Raw genomic sequence first — 24,484 nt, 5'->3', positions numbered from 1 at the left:
CCTTTTGAAGGACAAGCTAGACATTGATAATTTGCCTTTCTGATAAATTTCAACAGCTGTCCATATATATAAAATGTTCCATTTTCAGATGTATCTTCCATAAGGAATTGTGTAAAGACATTCTGACAAATTGTGAGTACAAATAAAGTACAAAACAATCAAATGGTTAATGGTCATATACAATTTGATATATTCACTTTGAAAAGTGATCCCCACCAATTTTGAGTATTACATTTGCTTTTCATTTCCATTTAATTTATATATCTATTATAAAAAGTAGTGTCATATTAATATAAATTGTGCTGGAGGTTATTACATTTTGCTTAAAATTTACAGAATTTAACACATGAATAGTAACTTACCTTTTCAATAAGTTCTTCAATTTTTTGTTTGGGCAGCTGGAAATCATGAAAGAAAACAAAAGTTATTCTTGATATGCTTTAAAAAAGAACCTTACATTTTAAAAATATTAATACTATTACTTTGATTTCATCGAACACTTCTACGTAAATAAATTTTTAAGATAATTTTCAGAAACTGGCAGACTGATCAAGCAAGACTGAAAGTTTTGGAAATATACTAACTTAAAAATAAATTGCTTTCTTAAATTTTCATTTGGGTAAAGCTAGGATTTTTACTGGTCTTTGAAAACCTTGAAAGTACTTGAAAAGTGATTACAAGGGCCTTTGAAAATATTGAAAAAAACAGAATTTTATAGGCTAGTGCTTGAAATTGGAGTTTAAAATAATTTTATGTGAATGCAATCCTTTTCCCAACACATGTAACATTATTTTGCAACATGGCTTATGATAGCTTACTTCCAGAGTTTAGTTCCCATTAGTGATACATGTACGTATAACAGTAATCTCTGCCAGTTTAGAATGGTGGTCTACAATCTGCCTTGAAGACCTCCCGACTTGACAAACTGCTTCTTTTAAACAAACAATTCTAAATTCATGATAACTGTATGGATCAACAAGCAAGTTATAGATGATTCTTTGACAAGGCATGTGGATAGGATAGTCTGTGGGTCAAATAGGAAGAAAAGAATTAGATTATGCTATCCAGGGGCACAGGTGGAGGATATAACTGACAGAGCAAGAGATAATAAAGGGGACTAGCAATGATGCAGTTTTTGTCGTGCATGTAGGGAAAGGTAGGCCAGAGAAGCTAATTGATAAGTACGAGGGGTTAACAAAGACATTTAAAGAAAAGGGACATAACTAGATTTTTTAGGGATACTGCAAAGAATTAATTCGAGGGATGAAATTATAAATAGGTCACTAGGGCTGAATGCTAGACTTAGGTTAATACGTAAGGATGAGCAGATTGACTGGTTGGATTTGTTACAGACCACCAGATTATATTTATATTGATGAAATTAGTGAGAAACTTTTAGGCATACAGAGTAAAACCATGAGGTAGAAAAGATGTTGGAAACTGTTCAAGATGTTTTTTACCTGAGTTTAGCTTTGTCTCTTGTCGTTTAGATCAGACAGCTTTTTCATCTCCTTTTAGTTATCCTCAATATATTACGGTTTTGGACTCCACAGTGCTATTTAATGGGTATTTTGTTGTTGCTGACATGCTGATGTTATCAGCTGGAGTTGTTGACATGTTTGTAGGACTCTTTATCTCTCCCTTTAGGTTCTTCTATAAATGATAGGTCCTGGCCACCAGTGAAGGGGATACATCCCTCTCCACAGTTCTTTTTCCAACTATTTCTCACCTTTACAATTGATCATACGTTGATCACATTTGTCCTGTCAGCCCCAGAGGTGTTATGTGGCTCAGTCTCACTCATCTTGTGGTGATAGTTCTCGTCTCTGTATATTTTGGGATATTTTGGTTTCCAATGGTTTGTCCCCACTTAGTTGGAGGTGGTTTTCTAAATATCCAGATTGCATATTTTGGATTTTACAAATGAAGAATCTTCTGAGAGTTGCATCTCATCAGCTTCAGCACATTTGTGTCTTTCACTGCTATTTCTTTGATTCACTAGGGGACATTTTATGGGCCTGTATGTGGACTTCTCCTAATGCTTTTCTCTCACATTCTTTATCTGATCTGGCAGTTTTTCTTCTGGGAGTTTACCATTACCCTACTCATTGCCGTTTTAACAACATCTGCTAGATTATATGGAGGAGGAAGTAATCTTGTCTTTCTTTTTCAGGGTCCCTTACATCTTGCTTTCATTGGATCCCACTCTGTGGCAAGTGTTGGTCAGACAGGTGTGCTTTTATCTGGTGTTCCATAAGACTATGGAACTATGTTCCTGATGGCATTACCATGTTATAATCGACTGCTACTCATGGACTATCATAAGTAGAGCTAAAGGGAATTCTGCCTGTTCATACCAATCATTGGATTGAATAAATCAGGATTGGTTTTCTTTTAAAAATTTAGAGAACTTAGTTCACCTCTTGCACTGTTTCTCAGGAATCCCCAATGTGCATTACCCCCAGATTCTACTAGTGGAGCTAGGGTATCATTTCTATATCCAGTTTCCAATTGCTGGGGTGGTGGACAGAGGCTTTTCCCCCAGAGTATTCCTCTACTCTTGGAGAAGAGGGCAAGGCTGGGGACCCTTCTACCTAGGTCCCTGGATGTATTACTCAGATGTCAATAGAAGCAGTATTGGCCTATGCAGGAGACTACTTGTAATACTGGTTCAGATTTGATCCTATGCTATCTGGTTAGGGTGTGCTTGACCCTTCTTATGAACAGTGTCGGGTTGTGTATTGTTCATGGATGGAGGTCCACTGTCCCCTCATAATTCCAAACGTGAAATGGTCCCATTCTAGGTCCTTGGTCAAACAGTGTTCCATGTCCTCTCCTCAATTCCAGGGGCAAGTGGAATTCCTCTTGCCCACTCAGTTGGAGAGTGAGGGCATATGTTCATAATTCCAGACTGGATGAGTTCATTTACTTTGGTTGATAAGGTATATATGATCCCATCATTCCAAGCCTGGGTGGTGCCTTTTGGACTTCTTCAGGTGGAAAAGAAAGTTTGTCCACTTTAGTGTTGCTTATTTTCTCCTCGTAATTATGGTGGTTTGGAACACATTACTCTATGGCTGCAGGTTGGGATCCAATCAAATGTATAACTAAATATCACATTGTAGTCCAACTGCCCTAACCACCAACATGGAATATAGGGACCATGACCCCTTAATTCCAACCTTGAGTTGTGGAACCTCAGTTTTCTGGTTGGGGCTGGCCTATAATAATTACTCATGTAGTATTCCACCCTTGATACCAATATTAAGTTCTGGGTGAGGAGCATACCTGTTCTGAATGTAGCGCAGTTTCCACACTTGGGTACCATTCGTATCTTGGTACACCATGTTTTATACAGACACTTTTTGTATGGACAATGACCTCACTGGCCTCTTCGCCTTCTCAATGTGGAATTCTAGCTAAAGTGTCAGTGGAAGGTAAGTATGTTTGGAAAGTTAACATTTTGCTAAATTGAAAATTTATTTCCAATAATACCTACCTCTTCTGATGCTCTCCCGCCTTTCCTCTCCACTAACAGCCAGTGTTAGTGACTGTGATGGTGTTAGTCTCGAAAAAGTGATTACATTATTAGAATGAGGTACTTACATACAGTGTCAGGATAGAGGGTGCATTGACACAGGTGGAGGGATTTGCAAATTAGATATTTCCAAAGCATTTAAATGGGGTATAAAAGACTGGAGCATGCAAAACCACTGCTTAGATAGGCAAAGCTAACATTGAGGAATAGCTAAATTGTCAGTGGAGGTAAGTATTATTGGAAATACACTTTTAATTTAGGAAAATGTTAACTTCTGAGCTTGTTAAGAAAAAACTGGAAAGTTTAAAGAATGATAATGTACATGGGCCAGACAATATTTCCTTTAGGGTTTTGAATGAAGTTAAGGATTGGATAGGTGAGCCACTTGCTGCTATTTTAGGGAAGTTCTTGAATAGTGGGCAGGTGCCAGAGGATTGGAAGTTGGCTAATGTTTCTCCTCTTTTTAAGGGAGGTGATAAAAATTGTCCCAGTAATTATAGGCCTATTAGTATTACATCAGTTGTGGAGAAAGCTTTGGAAAGTCTGATAAAAGATGCTATGCAAAGTCAGTTAACAAAGCTTAGAATTTTATTGGATAGTCAACATGGTTTCACTAAGGGAAAATGTTGCCTCACAAATCTTTTGACATTCTTTGAAAAGGTTACTGCTTATGTAGATAAAGGTAAGGGTGTAGATTTGGTGTATCTGGATTTTCAGAAAGCATATGACAAGGTGCCACATAAAAGATTTGAAAAAACTTATCTCTATAGATGTGGGAGATAAGTTAGCAAATTGGATAGAAGAGTGGTGGATGAAAAATCAAAGAGTTGTTACAAATGGTGTTCACTCAAACTGGATTAATGTCGCAAGTGGAGTACCTCAATGCTCAGTCTTAGGACATTGGCTCTTTTTTTATTTATATCAATGACATAGATGAAGGAATGGTCAATACATTCCTTAAATTTGCTGATGGTATTAAGGTCTTGGATGTTGCTGGCTGTGAGGAGAATGTTGCTGCTTTACAAAAGGATTTAGGTCATTTAGCGAGTTATGGCAAGTGGGTGTTAATTATAATAAATACAAGTTAATGCATGTAGATTATCATAATTTGAGTTATAAGTATAATTTGGATGGGAATAACCTTAATAGTGTCATGAAAGAAAGGAATATTGGTGTCACGGATATTCAATCTCCTAAGACATTCAAGCAGTGTGCTGCTGCTAGTGGTAGGGCAAATAGGATTTTAGATTGAATCTACAGGAATATTGAGGTTAAGGTTAAGGAGGTTAATTTAACTATAGGTCTCTGGTTATGCAACATTTGAAGTACTTCAGTCTTGGGCCCCCTACTTTAGGAAGGATATTGAATTGTTGGAAAGGGTTCAGAGGAGAGCTACTAGAATGACACCTGGGATGGAAGAGTTGTCATACAAGGAGAGGTTAAAAACCTTTGAAATTGTTTTCTCTTCAAAAAAGTGTTAGAGGGGATCTGATTGAGGTGTTGAAAAAAAGATTGTTAAGGGAATTGATAGTGTTGATACATCATCATTTTTCATACTTAATGATGAGAATGAGAGGAGTAGGGGACACAAATATAAATTTTTGCAAGGTAGGAGTCATCTTCAGCTAAGATAGTTTTACTTTTCTAACAGGGTGGTTGGCCTTTGGAACTGGGCGTGTTTGGATATTGTGGAGACAGTAAATTTAAGGGAATTTAAGAGAAAGCTTGATAATTATATAAATGATAAGGGCTGCCTTTGAAGGATGTTATTTTTATTTCTTTATTCAATAGTTTTAGTTTAATTTAGAAGATGGAACAGCCTAGATGGACCAATAAGTCCCTGGTTGTCCCTAAACATTGTTATAAATAGGACTTTCCCATATCATAAGACAAGATTTAATGCACCAGAGTATCAGGGAATTTTTTTAACAATGGATGGATCTGTTATGAACAACACACTGAGTTCAGTGCTATGAACCTAATAAGCCAAAGGCAATTTGCAAAGCTTGTAATAAGAAATGGGCGAAAGTGTGATGAAAAGTCACATCACAGGACCAAAACGCGTGGAGAATGTGCAATTATTAAGGAAATCAAAGTGGATTAAATTACATTAAAAATTTCTTTTATAGGCCCAGATTAGTGACAAGTTGTAGGCCTAAAGATAATCTGAATACCTGCACAAAGCCTAAATATATGGATAAATTCATTCTTAAGAACCTTGAAGGTAAAACTGTAAAGGCAGAAATTAAATGAACATTGCATAATATATATGACCATTATTCCTATAACTCACAAGAGTAAGTTCCAGTCATGTGTTTTCTTAATGTTTCCAGATAGTGAAATGGTCAGTACTTTTAAATATAGAGAAAGTAAGTCAGGATATGTGACATTTGGTGTGGCCTCAAGTTTTCTTGAAAGTTTGAAAGAGAAAACATAAGGTGAATAGGATTATGAATATTTTTGTTTCTGCTTATTTTCATAAAATTAATGTGGATTGGTCTAATATTCTAGCTGTATCCCAATCCCAAGTATATTACACCAGTATATTAATAGGTCAAGATCTAGGTCTGGATCTGAATACTAATTAGTTTTAAGAGAATAACAATTTTTAGAATTTAGACTAAATCTATATTCTATATAAAATTACTATTGTGTAGAAGTACTGTATTGTACTAAATCTAGGCCTATACACATTTTGAATTATAAATGTAATTTCTTTTCTTAGATCTACATTCTTTGATAGAATTTGATATGAGAAAAAAATGAAATACTCTAAACTTTACTTTTGTGGGTCACTTATAGAAGTGTTATACCTCAAGCACTATTTTCACAGGCTGCAGGTGTGGGAAACCCATCGTTGGATTTATCTGCTATTATCCATCGTGAGATTGTTCATTATATGGGTCAACTTTCTTCTCCTGAACTTGCCCCACTAATCCTTCTGAACAAGCCAAACCTGTTCAGACTGATGAAGATTTGATAGCTTTTTTCTACCACCAGATTTTGCCGTGTTTCTCCCTACTCCTTCTGCAGAATCAGCTTGGCCTAATAGGACATTTTTCGACCTAATTTCTCAGGTATGTTATATTTTATCCAATTCCCCATTTTTGTATGATTCCTTATTACCTCCATTTTGGATCGTTTGTCATCTTTGGCTTTACACATGGTTTCACTGTAGTTGGGATTTTCTGGGTTGTGATGTGGCCTTGCCCCAGGAATGTTTGCCACCTTTTTCTTTTCGAGATTTCTGTATTTTCGACCATATATCTGAGACTTTGAAATCTTGTGTGTTATCTTGACCCTTTCCTCTTTAGTTGCACATTTGCAGTTGAAGCCATGACACACCCCTATTCCTTTCCCATCCTGGCCCTTATCTACCCATTACTGTTCCCCTTCCAGGGATTTCTCATCTCATTGCTGTATTCAACGTTGATGGGCATGTCACCAACAGTACTGGAGACTCGCCAGTGGATGCTTATCTATATTATATTGTTTCCCTTTGATGATCTTTCACTACTGTTCCGTGGGTTCCTCGGGTTTTATCTGAGAGACTTGCCCTACTATTTACTTCCTCTTCTCCTTTGTCCCTAGTACCCCTTTTCCTTTCCCAGGCCTCAGTATCCTGCCACCAACCTCTGTCTGTCCAAGAGGATTCGAGATTTCCTGTCTCTACAGGCCATTGCACCTGTTCATCATCTTTCTCAAGGCTGTTTGTTGTCTTCACACCAAACCGGAAACTAGCGGCCTGTACTAGATTTGTCCTGCCTCATTCTAATTTTCAATCTGCCGTGTTTTACCTTGTAGTCGTTTCTCACCCATTAGATGGGCTTTTTCTCCAGGTATATCAATGATAAAGAGGAATGTCGCAAATGATTATTTGCATATCCCGAGATTTCGTCACTCGCGACCCTCTCTTTGGTTTATTCTCCATAGGTTTATTCAGCCCTGTGTGTTTTGTTGGGTGGTCAGAGCATTCGTTCACTTTTATTCTCTCTGGTGGAGTTTCCTCTTCTTTGATCGACTATTAATTTTGCTCGTTCCAAACAGGAGTCCACCTGTTACCCTTATCAGCTGCTCCTAATGGTGGCTATTAATCACATTGGAAAAGTTCTTACAGCGACCTATCCAATATCTTGACTTTTTTGGATCTTTTCTTTTTTCTACACACATCTCAGTTGGGCCCATCCTTCTCCTCTTCAACTTCATTTGATTGGTTTTCAATTCGATTACACCTTGCAAAGTTCTATTGATTTTGGGGATGTGATCTTCTATGATAGCACTTATCCCTTTAGGTCAGGCTCATATGCAGACTTTGCATGACCAGTGAAATTTCGCAGGGATCCATTGTGAGCTCATATTACACTTCCTCCCTACTCTTTCTGCAGAATCAGCTTGGCCTAATAGGGCATTTTTCGACCTGACTTCTCAGGAATGTTATATTTTATCCAATTCCCCATTTTTGTATGATTCCTTATTACCTCCGTTTTGGATTGTTTGTCGTCTTTGGCTTTACACGTGGTTTCACTGTAGTTGGGATTTTCTGGGTTGTGATGTGACCTTGCCCCAGGTACGTTGGTGTTGGTGGTTAGATATGACTCGCGTGTTGCTGGGTGTTCCATTTCCTCATCCAGTTTTCCACATTTCATGGACACGTCCTTTTGGAGATGGGGCGTGGGTGGAAGATTTGGGGGTTTGGTCTGCAGCTGAGAGGTCTTACCCAATTAATGTCCTGGAGCTTCTCACTGTAGGTCATGTTTTGGTTCATTTTCTCCATCTGGCCAGAAATAGTCTGGTAATGATCCATTCGTCTTTTCTTCAGTATTTGCTTATCTGAATCACCAGGGCAGCACCCATTCTCTCTCCCTCTGTATTCATGCATTGGATCTTCTTTTTGGGCCCACATGCTCGATATTCCTTGTGTTGCATGTCATATTCTAGGTGCTTTCACTTTTGTTGGGGATTGGATTCCTGTCCAGCCAACATTTATCTGACAGAGTGGTCTCTCAGTCTTTTTGTTTTTTAGTGGGGTAATCCTCACATTCATAGCTCTTTCCTGACTGTCTCGGCTATGGTTTTTGTGGCTTCTCCAACTTCCTCCTCAATTACCTTTTCCTCTGTCTCTGTCCCTTCTTCATCATCATCAGTGTTAAATCCAGACCTTTCTGTCCTCCATCTTCACGCCTGGTTTTCTTCTAGTCATTGGCGATGTGATCTGGCTTCTCTTGATGATTACCCTCTTCTCATTTGTTTCTGGGTCCAAGGTTTCAACCCTGATCAACCCTCTATTCTTAGTCATGTGGATTTCTTCTCTTGAAGTCTGGATCGGGGTTTTTCTGTTTCCTTGGTGTCAGATTTTCAGGCAGTCTTGTCCCACACCTTTCATTTTTTCTAATTTTGCAGATATTCACCTCTCCTATTCTACCTCTGGAGGTGTTCCTTCCGGATTTGTCATCCACCATGGTGGGCTGCCCTTCCAGATGGGGATATATATGTGGTCCTGCACTGCCTCACTTTGCCTACATTCAAACCATTCTCCCAGTGCTTCTTGTTCCTCATTCCCTTATATTTTCCTTCCTTCTCATATTCGCCTGTGGATGTCATTGGTCTGTTTATTGCCATTGATGTTTCATGTACTCTTTATCCTTCTCCATATCTCCTCCTTTTTCTGGATCGTTTTTCCTCCCTAATACTTTGGCAATTCATTAGGATAATTCTTCCATTTAGCCGCTTTCCCTTCCTTCTGTTGCTCACCTTTATCCTCGTCCTGACTCAGATAGACTTCTATGTCCTGTACATGCTCTTCTCTGTTATATTGCTTGCATGGCTTCCTTCTGTGGTGTCTGTTCCTGCATCTTTCTTCCTTGGCAACCATCCTGTATTTATCTTCTTTCTCCTTCCTCCTTCACCAATTGGGTTTGGCTTTTCATTCGATTGGCTTCTTCTTCTTTATTGTCTTCCGTATTTTGTTCCTAGTGTCTTCTCATCCAATTCGACAGCTTATCTTTTCATTAACTCTTAATCTTCATTGTCCTTTGGAGGTACTTCTTCAATCAGCCATGTGGACTACCCATGGTAAGTTTGTCTCTCACTGTTTGCATCGATTCACGGTCTTCTTCCTCTTTGGGTTATCTTCTGCCTGTAGCCATTCTAGAATATCAGATTTCAGTGAGACTTTGACTGGGTAAGTTTTTCGTCTTATTTTTTCCTTTTTAGGGGCCCTTTCCTCATTTGTTAATTCTCATTGTTTGGATCCCGCTATGTGGGGAATAGCGCCTGACCAGTTATTCTTTAACTGTTCAACTTCGCACTATCAAGCTATGTCAACTTGCATATTATAAATTCCATGGCCGTGCAACGCACACTGCAGAGATGGGGTGTTCCACAAGATTGCTTGTAAGTTTATCCATGCAATAAAATTGCTTCATAAGTTTGCCTGTCCCGCATCACACCCACCCATAGACTCCATAGGTAAGGCAGAAGAGGAGAGCTGCGTATCCCTGCCATGCCATGTATTGAATAAATCAGTATGGTCTGCTTTTAAAAATATGGTATTTGTTGTCACCCATTGCACTGTCTCAGGTGTTGTCATTTCTTTCGGACTCTCCACTGTACTTTCCCCTCTTTTTCTTCTAGTGGAGTTTGAGAGTCCTTACCACTTTCTAGTTTCAAGCTGCTGGGGTGGTGAAGCATCGAGACATGCTTCTGAATGGTATAATGATATATAAAAAAATAGAAATGATTAAAAACTATTCAGTTGAGAGTATGGTGGTGGTGTTCTGCTGACATAGATGACATGATATCCTCCAGTATGAAACATAAAAACAAATGGGAGTGAGACATCAAAATTGCAGTTCAACCCTTTGATTGGAATCCCTCATGTGGATGTTGATTCCAGTGACTGGGTTTTGGATTTAGAGTAGAACCAATCAACATAAGTCCTCACACATATATTACAGATGTTTATATTCCGTCAGTGTTGTGGGTCATGGTGGAGGTTATAATTTTCTTACACTGAAAATGTATTTCTGATAGATACTTACCTCCCTCACACTTCCAACCGTTCCTCCCCACTGAAAACCAGTGCTTCCATCTTCTGCCAAAACTCGAAGTGATAGTTTGGTAGAATTGAATATAGGGAGTCACATGCGTCAGAAGAGTATATTGCTACTGCATTGTGATTTGCATGAGACTCATTGGAATCAATTAGTTCCAATGGAGGAGAGGTAGAAGGCTTGTGGCATGCGCAATTTATTTGGACCTAGAGGGCAACACTGAACGAGAATAGCTATGTATGCGACAGGAAGTAAGTACCTGTCAGAAATACATTTCAATGTAGGAAAATTATAACTTCTGGGGTCTACATATTATGCATTTGGCACTCATAATTGGTGCAGTGGCTACAGAGTGGGAAATCTTAGACTTTTTGTTCTATTTTCATGTTATGTTTAAACATACTCCAACTAGACAAGAGGACTTCACAAAGCTTACAAAATCAACGGTTTTGCACTAAAATACTGACTGCAGATGGTTGGAAAATGTTCCCCTCATTGAGAAAGCTTTACAAGTAAGGAACATATGCAAATGTATGTATGCAGATGCTGTAAGACCAAAAACCTTTTGAATCCAAGCATAAAGTCTTTTGAAACTGTGAGACTTGCCATTCAAGATCCATTGGTGAAATGTAAGCTTCATTTCTTTCTATCAGTTAAAAAACAGGTGACACCATTTCTTACAAAATATCAAGTTGAACAACCAATGATGCCATTTCTACGCATAAATCTATTAGTATTAAAGAGCCTTATTGAATGTATTGTGAAGAAAGAGCACATAAAGACAATGAAAGTGGCACTTATGAATCTTGATTTAGATATTACTGAAAGATTATAACAAAGTGTGTGGGTGTCGGTTTTCCTTCTGAGAATTTATTGAGATCCTAGCTTGAAGAAAAAGATTAGTGACAGATATGATAAGGAGTTTGGAATGGAAGCCAGGGATATGTTGATGAAGACAATATCCAAACTACAAGAGAAGTGCCCACTGAAATATAGAAAGGCCATATCCAAACAGAAAAATAATTAATTCATAGTTTCAGTGTTAGAGTAAACATAAACCAAGATGTGTAGTAATCGTACTGTACCTTTCCAACATGCCCAAAGTCATGCTCACTGTCTAGCAGACCGTAGATTGAAATCTGTTTGTTTGTTTTTGAATTTCGCGCAAAGCTACACGAGGGCTATCTGCGCTAGCCGTTCCTAATTTAGCATTGTAAGACTAGAGGGAAGGCAGCTAGTCATCACCACCTACCGCCAACTCTTGGGCTACTCTTTTCTCAACGAATAGTGGGATTGACCGTCACATTATAACGCCCCCACGGCTGAAAGGGCAAACATGTTTGGTGTACGGGGATTCGAACCCGCGACCCTCAGATTGCGAGTCGAGCGCTCTAACCACCTGGCCATGCCGGGCCCAGATTGAAACCTTTGGTCATTCAATACTATTAATGTCAGTCTAAAGTAAAATACCTTTTCCTCTACTACCAGCTAGATTACTTTTATCTATGTAGTACTCTCATGTTCAATGATTCACCTGTGAGTAATCAGGTAGGAGCTCCAGAAAAACAGGAGGCTCACTTGCAACTGTTTTGTGAAGCAAGTTCTGAGTTCTATTAGTGTTGACAGCGTTTGAAGCAAAAAGAAAAGATTGGACAAAGGTTAAGCACAGTGACACAATCTCTGTTCACACACACAATCAAGGTCGAAAGGCAAATGTATCTGAATAATGTTTCCAGTGGAGCGCTCTTAGTCGGTTTCAATTAAAGCAAATCAATAGCCTTAAATCATTCTCAAATTGTCCCAGCACGAGATAACATGGCATTATATATAACAAACAACACTAACATTTTTCTTGGGTGCGGGTGCTCCCCACGGGTCACTCTCACTTCAAAATATGGGATGTGTCGTCCCCGGGGCATCACCTGTCTTGCCAGTTTAAAAGATCATTGTCTATTTCTATACTGTATGTTTTATGTTAAAGGAATGTTTCTCACAAGAAAGTATGTGACACACAAATTGACTGACTTTTAAAATATTTGTTTGTTTGAAGTTAAGCACAAAGCTACGCGATGGGTTATCTGTGTTCTGCCCACCACGGGTATCGAAACTAGGTTTTTAGCGTTGTAAGTATGCAGAAATACCGCTGTGCCACTGGGGGGGGCAGACTTATAAAAGTAAAACATATTAATATCATAAAACAAAAGGAAGCACAAAACAAGGCTCTTTTTAAAAGACATGAAAAATTCAAACTTCTTTTCATGAGTTTGAAAATATCAAAGGAATTAAACCTTTTAATATTACATATAAAACTCAATATAAACAAAACATTCGAAAGTAGAAACCATTTATAAAAACAGGCAACTAAACGGTGAAATGGATCAAATAGTAAAGAAGTGTGGATAAGACTGCGAACTATGGTTTCTATAAATGTAACAAAAATAAACCAATCACCACTAACCTCGATCTTCTGGCCGCTAATGATGTAATGGTATAAGTAATAGAGAAGAGTTTAGTACAACTTGCATTAAAAGCTTGAACAACTGTAATGGAAAAGTAGGGAAGGGCAGTCAATAAACTACAGTAATTCGTTATTCATGAACCACTTTATGAAGTTAAAGTGTAGACGCGAAATTTTCGAAAAGTAGCGACATTCTGTGAAACTTTAAAGTAGTAATAGCCTAATAAGTAGTACCAAAAAGAAATATGTTGATATATCCAAAAACAAGAGGGAATCCCCAATACACGCGACACTGGAAATAATTTTAGGCAGAATTAGAGTAAATTAATCTATGAAACCTTTTATCCCTTTTTATTAGCTATAGTTTTGTTCGCCAGCCCGATTCAATTTTATTACTCATCAAGATCTCTACTAACCTACCCTCCAATTGAAATTCTTGTAGACAGGATATAAAGTAAATTAATCTGTGCGACCTTAGGCATGGTCAAATACATCAATCGAAAGGGTTTGACCTCCTGAGTCCATATAATTATACCTCAAATCGGTGAAGAGATGACAGATCTATGAGCTAAAAGTTTGTACTTAAAAAAAAAATCTCGGAAACATTCTATGAGCTGCTATGTCGCGCCTAAAATTTTAATGACGTTGATGTTCAAAATAAAGTCAGATAGGTAAACTTGACCACTTTGAGTAGCCAGCTTAACCAGTAAGGCCAGTTTTTAAATATACTAACACATTACATTAAAGAAAATTTTAAATGATTCTGAAAAAGTTGAAACGACAGAGAAACTGACCATTTTCTGTAGCCAGCTTGAATATGGCCACTTTATTTGTAAACTAACTAGATATATATATGTAACAAAGAAACTAATTTCTAAATGATTCAGAAAGAATTGGAAATTCAAAGAAGTTATGAGTGAGAAAAAAATATCAGCCAGAGGTAACCTTGACCATTTTCTTACCACATTCTTAAAGTTTCGCAAATCTTCGATCATCCTTCGAATCTCTTTAATGTCATGACCTAAGATGGTAACAAAATGATAACATGTAATAAGGAAGCACGTACTGATAAACTGGAAATTCAGATAAACTTAAGCTTTTATTTCAAGACCACCTGATTTTTCAAGAGTAAAAGGTCTTAAATAGAATCACATAGATACAAGTATGTTAGGATGTACGTAGACCGTCGTGTATAGCAAGTTTGTTAGAATGTATGTACATGGGCATCAAAAGGGGAAGCAATTGACCCCCACCTGGATTGTCGATTTTATGTTTTCTAGTTTGTTAGTACATATGTAAACCGTGGTGTTGACACTAATTTGTTAGGAAGTATATAGAGTGTAGACCGTCACATAAACATTAGTTTAAGATTTGGTATATTGTAGACCGTTGTGTGAGTACTAGTTAGGATGTATGGATGTATGCAGACGGTTGTGTAAACACTAGTCTATTGAGATGTATATAGCGTGTAGACCGTTGTGTATTAACTAGTTTCTAAGGGTGTGTGAAGAGTGTAGAACTTCATGTAAACATTAATTGGTGATGTAGTGTATGTAGATCGTCTTGTAAACACTAGTTTGTTAGGATGTATGTAGAGTATGGAGGTTCAGAGAGGCCAGGGCCACTTTTATCTTTTGAGGCCTCTACCTGTAAGAAAAAATGACGACACATGAAAACAATATAACACAATCATTAGACCAAAAGAAAAGTGAAACATAATTTGAATATTTTTTTTTATTTAACATATATTTATTAACATTATTTAACGCAAACTGAGGTACCCGTTCTTTTTCTGGGTTATGAATATAAAAATATGTGGGGGTGGATACTATGATAAATAACACAAAAATCCTTACTTCCACACAACTTATTTATAACATAACATATTATTACAACATTCATTATTACCTCACCAAAAGTTTTGCATAAGCTTGAAGAATTTAATATGTATATATTTAAAACATAGTATACACTGTGCGACGGTTAATTTGACTTTGTAGGAAGAGGTAGCGACAGAAGTAGTAATGGTAAGGGTGCTTCCTGTTATCCGGTTTCAACACCCAGCTCTTACTATCCTTTCACAGTGTTTCACGTTATTAATGAATAGACGGCTGTTGGCCGCGGAAGTGTCTTACTGGCCGAAGTTGAAAGGTCACGGTCAAAGTAGGAAGTGAGTATAACTCAAGAAACGGCTCTGCATATTAGATTTATGATAGCTGTTGGAATAGAAATTTCAGATGAGTTTATGTAGTATTACACTAGTGGTAGTTATATTTTTTCATTGCATTCTTCATAAAGAGTGCTAGCACACATTCTGAGATATATAACACCTTTGTGTGTCCTTCCCCTCACACTGTGTGCATATTATTTATTGAATATTTAATTTTTGTTTTTGGTGTAAGGACGTCGTGCCATCTATGAATGTAGTTAACGTAAGTCAAAGATAAATGCTCAATAACAGTAATAATGGGGGTGGAGGGGGTTGTGAACCCACCATTAACATGCCACTTGTTTCAGACTATCCTCCCATAAAGTTTGGTTGAGATTAGCTTAGCGACATAGGAGTAGTTAGATAAGGGACAAACAGACAGACAAATTTTGTGCTCTATATATATAGATTTAATAAATGCTTTTCTATCCTTTGTCTGTGTATAAAAAGTCCCAAAACTTTCCAAATGCAAAAAAAAAAATGTCTAAATTTGAGACCCCTTTGAGTTTGAGGCCCGGATCAAATAACACTGAAATTGTTGATGAAAGACTTTTAAGTTTTATCAATAAAAAGACTATTGTAAAGAGTACTGAAAACCAAAAGTGTATATTGTTATATCTTCAAAGCTTTTAATCATCTGTCTCTTTACATGAAAGGATTGATATCGTTTCTTTCTTTAATAATGGTAGAAATACAGCAAACAACTTGTACATAAAAAAACTGCAATGTCTTTAGTCGTAGCTTTTTGGCATTAATGTGTATATAAAAGTCTTATAGAACTGCAAAGTGGTTCTGTAGGATATTTTGTACAATGGTTTCAACGTGTTTACTATATATCATTATACAAAGGTTTGGCAGGTAGTTAGTGCATATGCCTCGCAATCTGAAGGTCGCAGGTTCGAATCTCCGTTGCCGAATATGTTCGCCCTTTCAGCCGTGGGGGTGTTGTTATATTATAGTCAATCCCACTATTCGTTGGTAAAAAAAAGGCGTTGGCGGGGGTGAGGTGTTGACTAGTTACCTTCCCTCTAGTCTGTCACTGTTAATTAAGGACAGCTGGCGCAGATATCCCTCGTGTAACTTTGCGCGAAATTCAAAACAAACCCAAAAGTTTTAGTGTTTTTCAAGTAAACTTTAGTTCTCATTATACAATTGGAACATAAAAATATTAACACTTCTTCATTATCTGTAAAATTTATGGTAATTCTAACGCTGTGTTGTTATCTGTAACGTTTGTGGTGAATATTCGGACTTTATTCCAGGTTCAGGAGCGAAAAGCTGATTCTCAACTATTAGTGTGATAATATTATTGACTGTCATTTAGACAGTGTCTGATCTGGCACTGATGTTGTGGCTACGTTTTACAAATGAACCATCGGTGACATTCTTTTTAAAAAAGTGTCTGATCAGGGACTGGTAGTGTGGCTTTATTTTACAAATGAACCATCGGTGACATTCATTTAAAAAAAAGTGTCTGATCAGGGACTGGTAGTGTGGCTTTGTTTTACAAGTGGACTACTGTGATTTTCACTTAGACTGTATGATCAAGGATTGGCAATGTAGCTACGTTTTACTAAAGAACTATCATAACTTTAATTTAGACAGTGTTTGATCTGGAACTGGCAGTGTAGCTACATTTTACAGTAGTTGTATTATTAACATTCTAAACTAATTTATAATAACATTCTTCACTACAGTGCTAATACTAAAAACTAAAAGTAGTTTGTTACTCTTTTTTTTTCTCCTTCTCTGGCATAATGGCGGAAACTGTCCATATCTCCTGACTCCATTGTGTCTACACTAAACGTTCTCTTGGCCTGATAGTTGCTTTTAACCCTGCAAAACAGAGAAAAGTAGAAATTAACAAACTCATCACACCTGAACCACGAAAATTAGCAACAAGATTTCTTATCTTCCCAGCTTGTACTAAAGTACCAGTAATATAGAACAAAAATAAATACCTTAACAGTTGCTTTTCGTATGAAGGCATCCTTAGTGGAAGCAAAAATACTTGCTATCTCGAAACATGAAAAACACGTTTAGCGAGAAAATTCGGGATCCAGTCTGGATTTAATTCTAAGAGACGTTTCTGAACAGCGGAAAGCTTAATCTAACGTTTAACATTGTATGATTAGCTAAAACCGCCTCGTTTCTGCTTGTCTGTGTTGTTTATTAAGCCACAGAGCCAGAGGAAATACACTTCAACCATGTATAAAGTGTGGGTCATACCCCCCCCCCACCCCACACACACACACAACCAGACCTGTGGTGGAAAGTGTGCATATTAGCTGTCGATAACTGTGGTAGACACTTGAGTACTTGTTATGACACAGCTTAAACATGAACATGTTGTATTATGTATAGCATCATTTTCCTATATTAGGGGTTCGCTATGGCCCAATGGAGAAAGGTTTGTTATGTTCATTCTATATTCGTTTTCCTTTGTGGGTGTATGTTATAGGCCACTGGAGAAGGGTTTGATTTGTTTTCCTTTGTGGGTTTACATTATGACGTATTCTGTATATAAGTACCCTTTGCCTACCTTTCTCGAGCGTGGACCTCTAATACAGCCTTCATTTCTGGATACTCCACTAATGCCTATGTGAGAAGAGAGTTGAGTTGGTGATATATCCAACAAAACATTTGCATGATTCTAGATGATATATTTACGTTTATTGGTCTATGGTAATTACCTTCTCGCAGATATATGATAGATTCGTTTTTCTATGAATGTAAAATTAGATACTAAAATGGATAGCTTGGATTTTTAAGGAACTCTTTCCTATTCTTAGAAGTGATCTGAAACTTACTCCCATCAGGTCTTTTCTGGATAAACACAGCAGCTCCGAGTATCCTACTGAACGGATATCCGCAGTGCGCCTGCATAGAAAGAAAATGTCGAAAGTTTTTGAGAGTTTGTGAATAATGCGACTAAAAAAATTAAAATGTGCCCATCATTCCACTAGTATGACAAAAGCAATACTGTCCAAGTAACACTACACGTGTTGTTACGCTAAAGGAATAAATTATTTTTCACGTATACTTATCAAAGGTTCATACGTATAAATGTTAAAGTAATTACTATAGAGGTTGAGTAAGTTATATTAAAACGATTATGGATCCTCACCACGTCACTGTAGTCCATGTCCGACAACATGACAACGGCCCTAAAGCCTAGTTTCCATTGTGAAAGTCTCCATCGTTGTGCTGGCATGTCCAAAGTAAACCACATCTTCGTGTATGCTTTCCACAATCTATTCACTGACCTTGTGCTCGTGGATTCTCACCTGTTACAAGGCGCCGCACGTTGCATGTTAAAATCGTTTTAATATAACATACTCAACTCTATGTATATATTTTCCATTTCACATTTCATATTATTAACACGTAACTCATGACAAAAATTTTTCAATGTTTGGTACAACAATACTTCACCAAAGAAAGAGGTATGAAGATCACTAGTTTGTGTAACATTACATCAAAATAAGAATCATACTAAATCTTTCTTAACTGGCCCTACAGGGATTCTATAACAAGAGTATAATAGCATCCATACTGCACACCCTATGGTATTGTGCAATAGGCCTTGTTAGCACTAGCCTACACACCAGACGTTTCTTCTTGCTAGAAACTCGTAGTATAGGATAGGTGAAGAAAGTTTTACTTGTCTTATCGTGATGTAATGTCACAAAGACAGCTGATTTAAAGATTATGCTTCACTGATATAAAGCGTTAGAAACCATAATAATAGCTGAAATTAAACATTTAAGTGATAAAATCTCAGGACTGGGACTTGAACCAGGCACCTCTGGATAACGGAGACCGCTTATACTCTTGAGTAGATCAGTGGTAAGTTGTTGTTGTTTGTAATTAAGTACAAAGCTACACAATGGGCTATCTGTGTTCTGCTCACCACAGGTATCTAAACCTGGTTTCTAACGTTGTAAGTCCAAAGACGTGCCACTGGGGGGGGGGGTGGTCCAGTGGTAAGAGCACTAGCCTTGTTAGCCAGAGGTCCTGGGTTTAAGTCTCGGTCCTTGGGTCTTTTTTTTTCACTTATTACTTTTTTCCTTAAGTATTTAATATTGATTATTACGATATAATAATATTACTACTTCATAGTTTTCTTACACAATAATAAAATTGTTAGATGTATAAAATTCTCAAGTTAAACATTATTTTATTTTTTTTACCAGTAATATTAATTGGATTTGGTTGAAATAAATTTTGGCAATAAAATTAGAGAAAGGAAAACGACTTTTACTTTTCAGATATGAAAAAAAATAAATTCAGCCAACGTTTCGTCCTTTGCGGCTTTTCAAGGTTAGAAGTACAAGAACTCTATGGTTTGTACTATTAGTCCTGAAGAAGCCGCAATGACGAAACGTTGGCTGGAACAATATTTTTTATTATTATATGGAAAGTAAATGTCGTTTTTCTCAAATTTTGTTGCCAAGAATGTCTAAATCCTTTCAGTGTGCACTACAAGTTCTGAAAAATCACAAATATATATCATCATCAGTTCGCTATACATACACCAGTACACCCCTAATACATGGTTTATTTGTTGGCACAACTATTGGCTTTGGATTTAAAGACACAAGTAGTTAACCAGCTTACTAGGTCAATTATTACCTTCCGTAAAGTAAAGTATTCACATACCTAAATTAATTTAGATTATTATATGGTGAAGTAAAACGGACTCAAAACCACACAGATAATACGTTTACCTGCTTTGTTTACCATCTAGTCTTAACAGACTGATTTCACCGAAATAGTTTCCCGCAGAAAGCACGGCTATCACTACCGCTTCCTCAGTGACTGAACAGCCAACAAGAACCTGTGAAAGAAGAAAAGGAGATCGTGAGATAAGGGTGTAATTAACATCCAACACATGAAGATTAGGCTTCATCATATAATCTCCAAGAATTATATTAGTTAAAATAGACTGTATTAACGTCACAATGGGTTCTTAAATATTACAAAACACCTCGCAGTTTAAGAATTCATGTTACTTAAACTAGACCGTATTAACATCAGAATATGTCGTTAAAGATACATCAGAAATGAATTGTATTATCAATATTGTTTAGATAAATTAGTGGCGATGTAACAAGTTGATAACAATGTACTAGATAGTACAAGTTGAGATAACAATGTACTATCCAGTATAAGTTGAGATAACAATGTACTATCTAGTACAAGCTGAGATAACAATGTACTATCCAGTATAAGTTGAGATAACAATGTGCCAGCTAGTACAAGTTGAGATAACGATGTACCAGCTAGTACAAGTTGAGATAGCAATGTACCAGCTAGAACAAGTTGAGATAGCAATGTACCAGCTAGTACAAGTTGAGATAGCAATGTACCAGCAAGTACAAGTTGAGATAGCAATGTACCAGCTAGTACAAGTTGAGATAAGGATGTACTAACTAATACAAGTTGAGATAAAGATGTACTAGCTGGTATAAGTTGAGATAACAACGTACTAGCTGGTATAAGCTGAGATAACAATGTACTAACTAGCAGAAGCTGAGATAGTAAAGTACTAAGTAGTACAAGTTGATAGCAATGTACTAGATAGTACAAGTTGAGATAGCAATGTACCAGCTATTAAAAGTTGAGATAACAATGTACCAACTAGTACAAGTTGAGATAACAATGTACTATCCAGTATAAGTTGAGATAACAATGTGCCAGCTAGTATGAAGTATTTGTAGAATACAAATACCAAGTATATACATGTTTAAAGGTTTTCAAGTTCTCTTTATTTCTTTAACGTATAGTACGGAGAAAGCAACAGATCGCAAATGTTATAAGAAAAACGTGGACACTAGTAAACCACAATACCAAATAAGGAAGATACGGGCTTGAAGCCCATCGCAGGAGTTAGCCCGGGACATCACAATCATGAACTCAGAGGTACAAGAATTCACAACTTTGAGATATCTCTGTATATATGAATTTTTAGTTGCATTGAAAAAGCTAACTCACCTTCTACATAATCATTTATACTTTGAGTAAATATATATATATGTGTGTATCATGAAACTGACACCAGCTTCCCTAGCGGTGACGTACAGATACTATTAATGCAGCAGAATATTATGTAAATTTATGATCACATGAAAATGTACTCTCTTAACCTACCCTGTAAATAAATACCCTGCCAAATGCTTTACTAGAGAGAGTCACGAGATAGTTGTTGATATTGGAAGGTATTGTTTGAAAAGTTTATTTATTTATTTTTTTGTTTTAATTAGGTTCTTTTTCTGATTCGGTTTTATTGATTTATTAATATTTATGATAAAGTGTTTATTAATATTGGTGTGAAGTATTGGCCAGGCATTTGTTTATTAACTGTGTTGAATATATTTCTAAGTGTTGTTATTATGACTAAATTGTGTTTTTGTTTTTGAACCTTGATTGAAACGGCGTGTTCATTTTAGACTGTTACGAGATAACATACTAACTAGTACAGGTATTCTGTATTTCATTTAGAATACCTTGTTTATGTTTAATTATAATATATTAACAAATCAAATGAAATAAATATGAGCATTGGGTGTTTCACTATTTTCAGTTTTGATTCGAATATGAACATGTAGGTGTTTCACGATAAGCTTGTGAGGGTTGATAAGATTGGAAAATAATGAGAGATTCAGGAAGTTCATATGTTCCATAAGTTACGACAGTTGAATACGTGAATTCAAATAATTGCATTGTAACGGTTTCTATTGTTGAGTGATTCTTGTGAATTGTGGGGTAATAATGCTAAAGTACAATTCACTAAACGGTAATAAAAAAAAAAAAAATAATGCCTCAATAGAGAGATTCTACTAACTCGGTCCCCTGGTGGAACAGCGTTAAGTCTATTGATTTAACAACGCTAAAATCCTCTGTTCGATTTCCCGCGGTGGACACAGCAGATGTGACTTTGTTCTAAAACAACAAATCACAAACTCATGCTTTTCCACTGCTGACATAATTTCTACACTTTCAAGAAAATTCTAGTCATTGAGCTGCACACTCGTTACATCCTCTAGCCAAAACTAAAACAAAAAGTAAGGTCGAACTAAATAAAAATATTCTGCAACTAAATTTATAAGTAAATTAGTTTCGGTGGTTTTGTGAACTGAACTAGTAATACTTTTACTAAATAATACAAAATCACCCATACAACGATAGAATACGCTACAACATATTCATTTATACAATGTTACAAAATCCTCGTGTTAGAAATAAGAGCATTTTGAGCATCACCAGTTTTATTTCGTGTTAAATGATCTACTGCTAATTTGATTAAAAATGAATTTCAACATTAGCTTTATCAGTAAAACGTATGGAGAAATCAATAAAAAATAAATATACCTTACCTCTACCTTACCATGATTGATAATGTACATTTCTCTCCCTGATTCAGCAGCATGCACAAAAATATAAACCAATCATAAAACTTATTCTATACTTCTAGTACGTTTAAAGATGCGATTTCGTTAGCAGATGTTTAGATTTGGATTTTGAAATCGGTTTAACAGTTAACTTAGTTCTGACAGTCAAATACACATTAATAAAAACAGTGAATAATGACTAAAAAAACTTTATGAAATAGTGCCTACACGTATTAGTTTATTCATAAAAAGGAAAAATTGTAAATTTAAACAAAACCTGCTGTTTAATCGTAGGCCTGCTTTAAAACTATGCAAGTCTTTCATCGGATGACTGAGCTTTTCACACGCAAAGTTTTTAAAATTTGGTAAAAAACAGCTTGTTTATTAGCTTAAAATGCAACTTAATTCGAGCAATCAATAGTTTTTATTTTTTAAATGTTAACAAATTCGACGTATTTAGCTTATCAATTTAATTATTTTCCAACTACTTATATATGTAGTTTAAACGATTTGAGTTCAGAGTGGGCAGTAAGAACTGAACAAAAAAAGGGTAACGTACACGTTACTAGAAGTTATAAATAAACAAGCGTATAACTCGTAAAAAATGACGGGGCAAGTACTACCACCCCCCACTTCATAGTATACCCTAACCTCACATTTCATAGCTAACTTAAATAAATAAATTTTGCGAAATCAGGCTTGACCAACAAAGAGGCAGAAAAGTGATGTCAAACGTCGGTAAATTCCTTTGTAAGCCAATCAAAATTAAGATCATTCATGTAATGAATTCGTGGCGTATTCATAGAATAATTATTGGTAAAAATCTGGTAAATTGACAACTTCTAATACATAGAAAACCCAGTGCGTATTGGTAATACTACGTTTCAACAATAGCTTTTATGTCATGTTGCTTAGCAACAAAAGTATAACCTAATATTGTCGTTAGTTTACGTAATGAAAGTATATAATGAAATGTATAGACAACAAAACTGGCAAAATATTTGTTGATTTCTTAATTTAGAGTCTCTGTTGATTAAAGAGGGTTTTTTATTAAAAATGTTTGTGATATAACAGAAAATATATTAATTCAGGAACGATTTACGTTTAAATCAATATTTTTACTTTTATGTTAAATTTTATGCACATGGCTCTAAGCAAGGTGATCCTACCTTACGTCTTTACTTTAGGCTTATTATACTAACACTCACTACACATATAAGTTTCACGGCACCCCTCTCCCTCAGGATCTTCTTGTAGCCCCGTTACTAAAATCGTAATGGGCAGACAGTAATCGAATTATTCTATCTGATAAACGTATTTTGGTTTTTATGACTCTTCTTCTTTTATAGAGGTCAGATAATTAATCAATATTAAAAGTTAAAAAAATAATGTTGTGTTATTAGTATAAATTTAAAATCTGATTTCTAAACGACTTAAATAAAATTTGTAATAATTAGGGTTGGCTTGGTTAATCAGGTTCACACCATAACAATTGTTGTTCATGAAAATTGATTAAATTGCTACGTATCTGCTTGTTTGATAATTTCCCGTAAAAGTTCTTTCTGAGAAACTTCAGTGATACAAGTCTTTTCTTAATTAAAACTAGTTTATTCTTTCTCGTTACAAACTTTGTACTACACTTAATTTCCACAGTCACTTTAAACTTAACTACTTTTATACACACACCCTATAATTCACAGCGATTCACACACTTTACTTACGGTGCCTACTGCTCGCTTGACTCGAATTATTTCTCTTCAAGTCTCTTAATTTTACAGGACGTACCTTCTTCCGTACTGGTCTCCATCTCGTTGGCTTCTGCTTCACGTGGGG

At 36.2% G+C, this 24,484-nt stretch overlaps 1 protein-coding gene across 1 annotated transcript in view; it reads right to left on the bottom strand.

Moving 5' to 3' along the window:
- Positions 1–362: 362 nt before the first annotated feature.
- The window catches only part of LOC106459017 (cyclic nucleotide-gated olfactory channel-like), a 64,944-nt gene continuing 40,822 nt past the window's right edge, over positions 363–24,484 (bottom strand). Inside the window, exons 13-19 of the mRNA XM_022385396.1 lie at positions 22,637–22,674; positions 19,988–20,097; positions 18,068–18,137; positions 17,800–17,855; positions 16,988–17,093; positions 14,011–14,069; positions 363–398 (exon numbers count right to left, since the gene is read on the bottom strand). Of these exons, the coding sequence (XP_022241104.1) occupies positions 14,040–14,069; positions 16,988–17,093; positions 17,800–17,855; positions 18,068–18,137; positions 19,988–20,097; positions 22,637–22,674 (410 nt within the window). The 3' untranslated portion in view covers positions 363–398; positions 14,011–14,039. The remainder of the gene's footprint in view (positions 399–14,010; positions 14,070–16,987; positions 17,094–17,799; positions 17,856–18,067; positions 18,138–19,987; positions 20,098–22,636; positions 22,675–24,484) is intronic.

Source organism: Limulus polyphemus, unplaced genomic scaffold, assembly GCF_000517525.1.
Source record: "Limulus polyphemus unplaced genomic scaffold, Limulus_polyphemus-2.1.2 Scaffold547, whole genome shotgun sequence".
Taxonomy (NCBI): Eukaryota; Metazoa; Arthropoda; class Merostomata; order Xiphosura; family Limulidae; genus Limulus; species Limulus polyphemus.
Note: the sequence above shows the minus strand (reverse complement) of the source record. Positions and strands in the feature narration are given on the sequence as shown.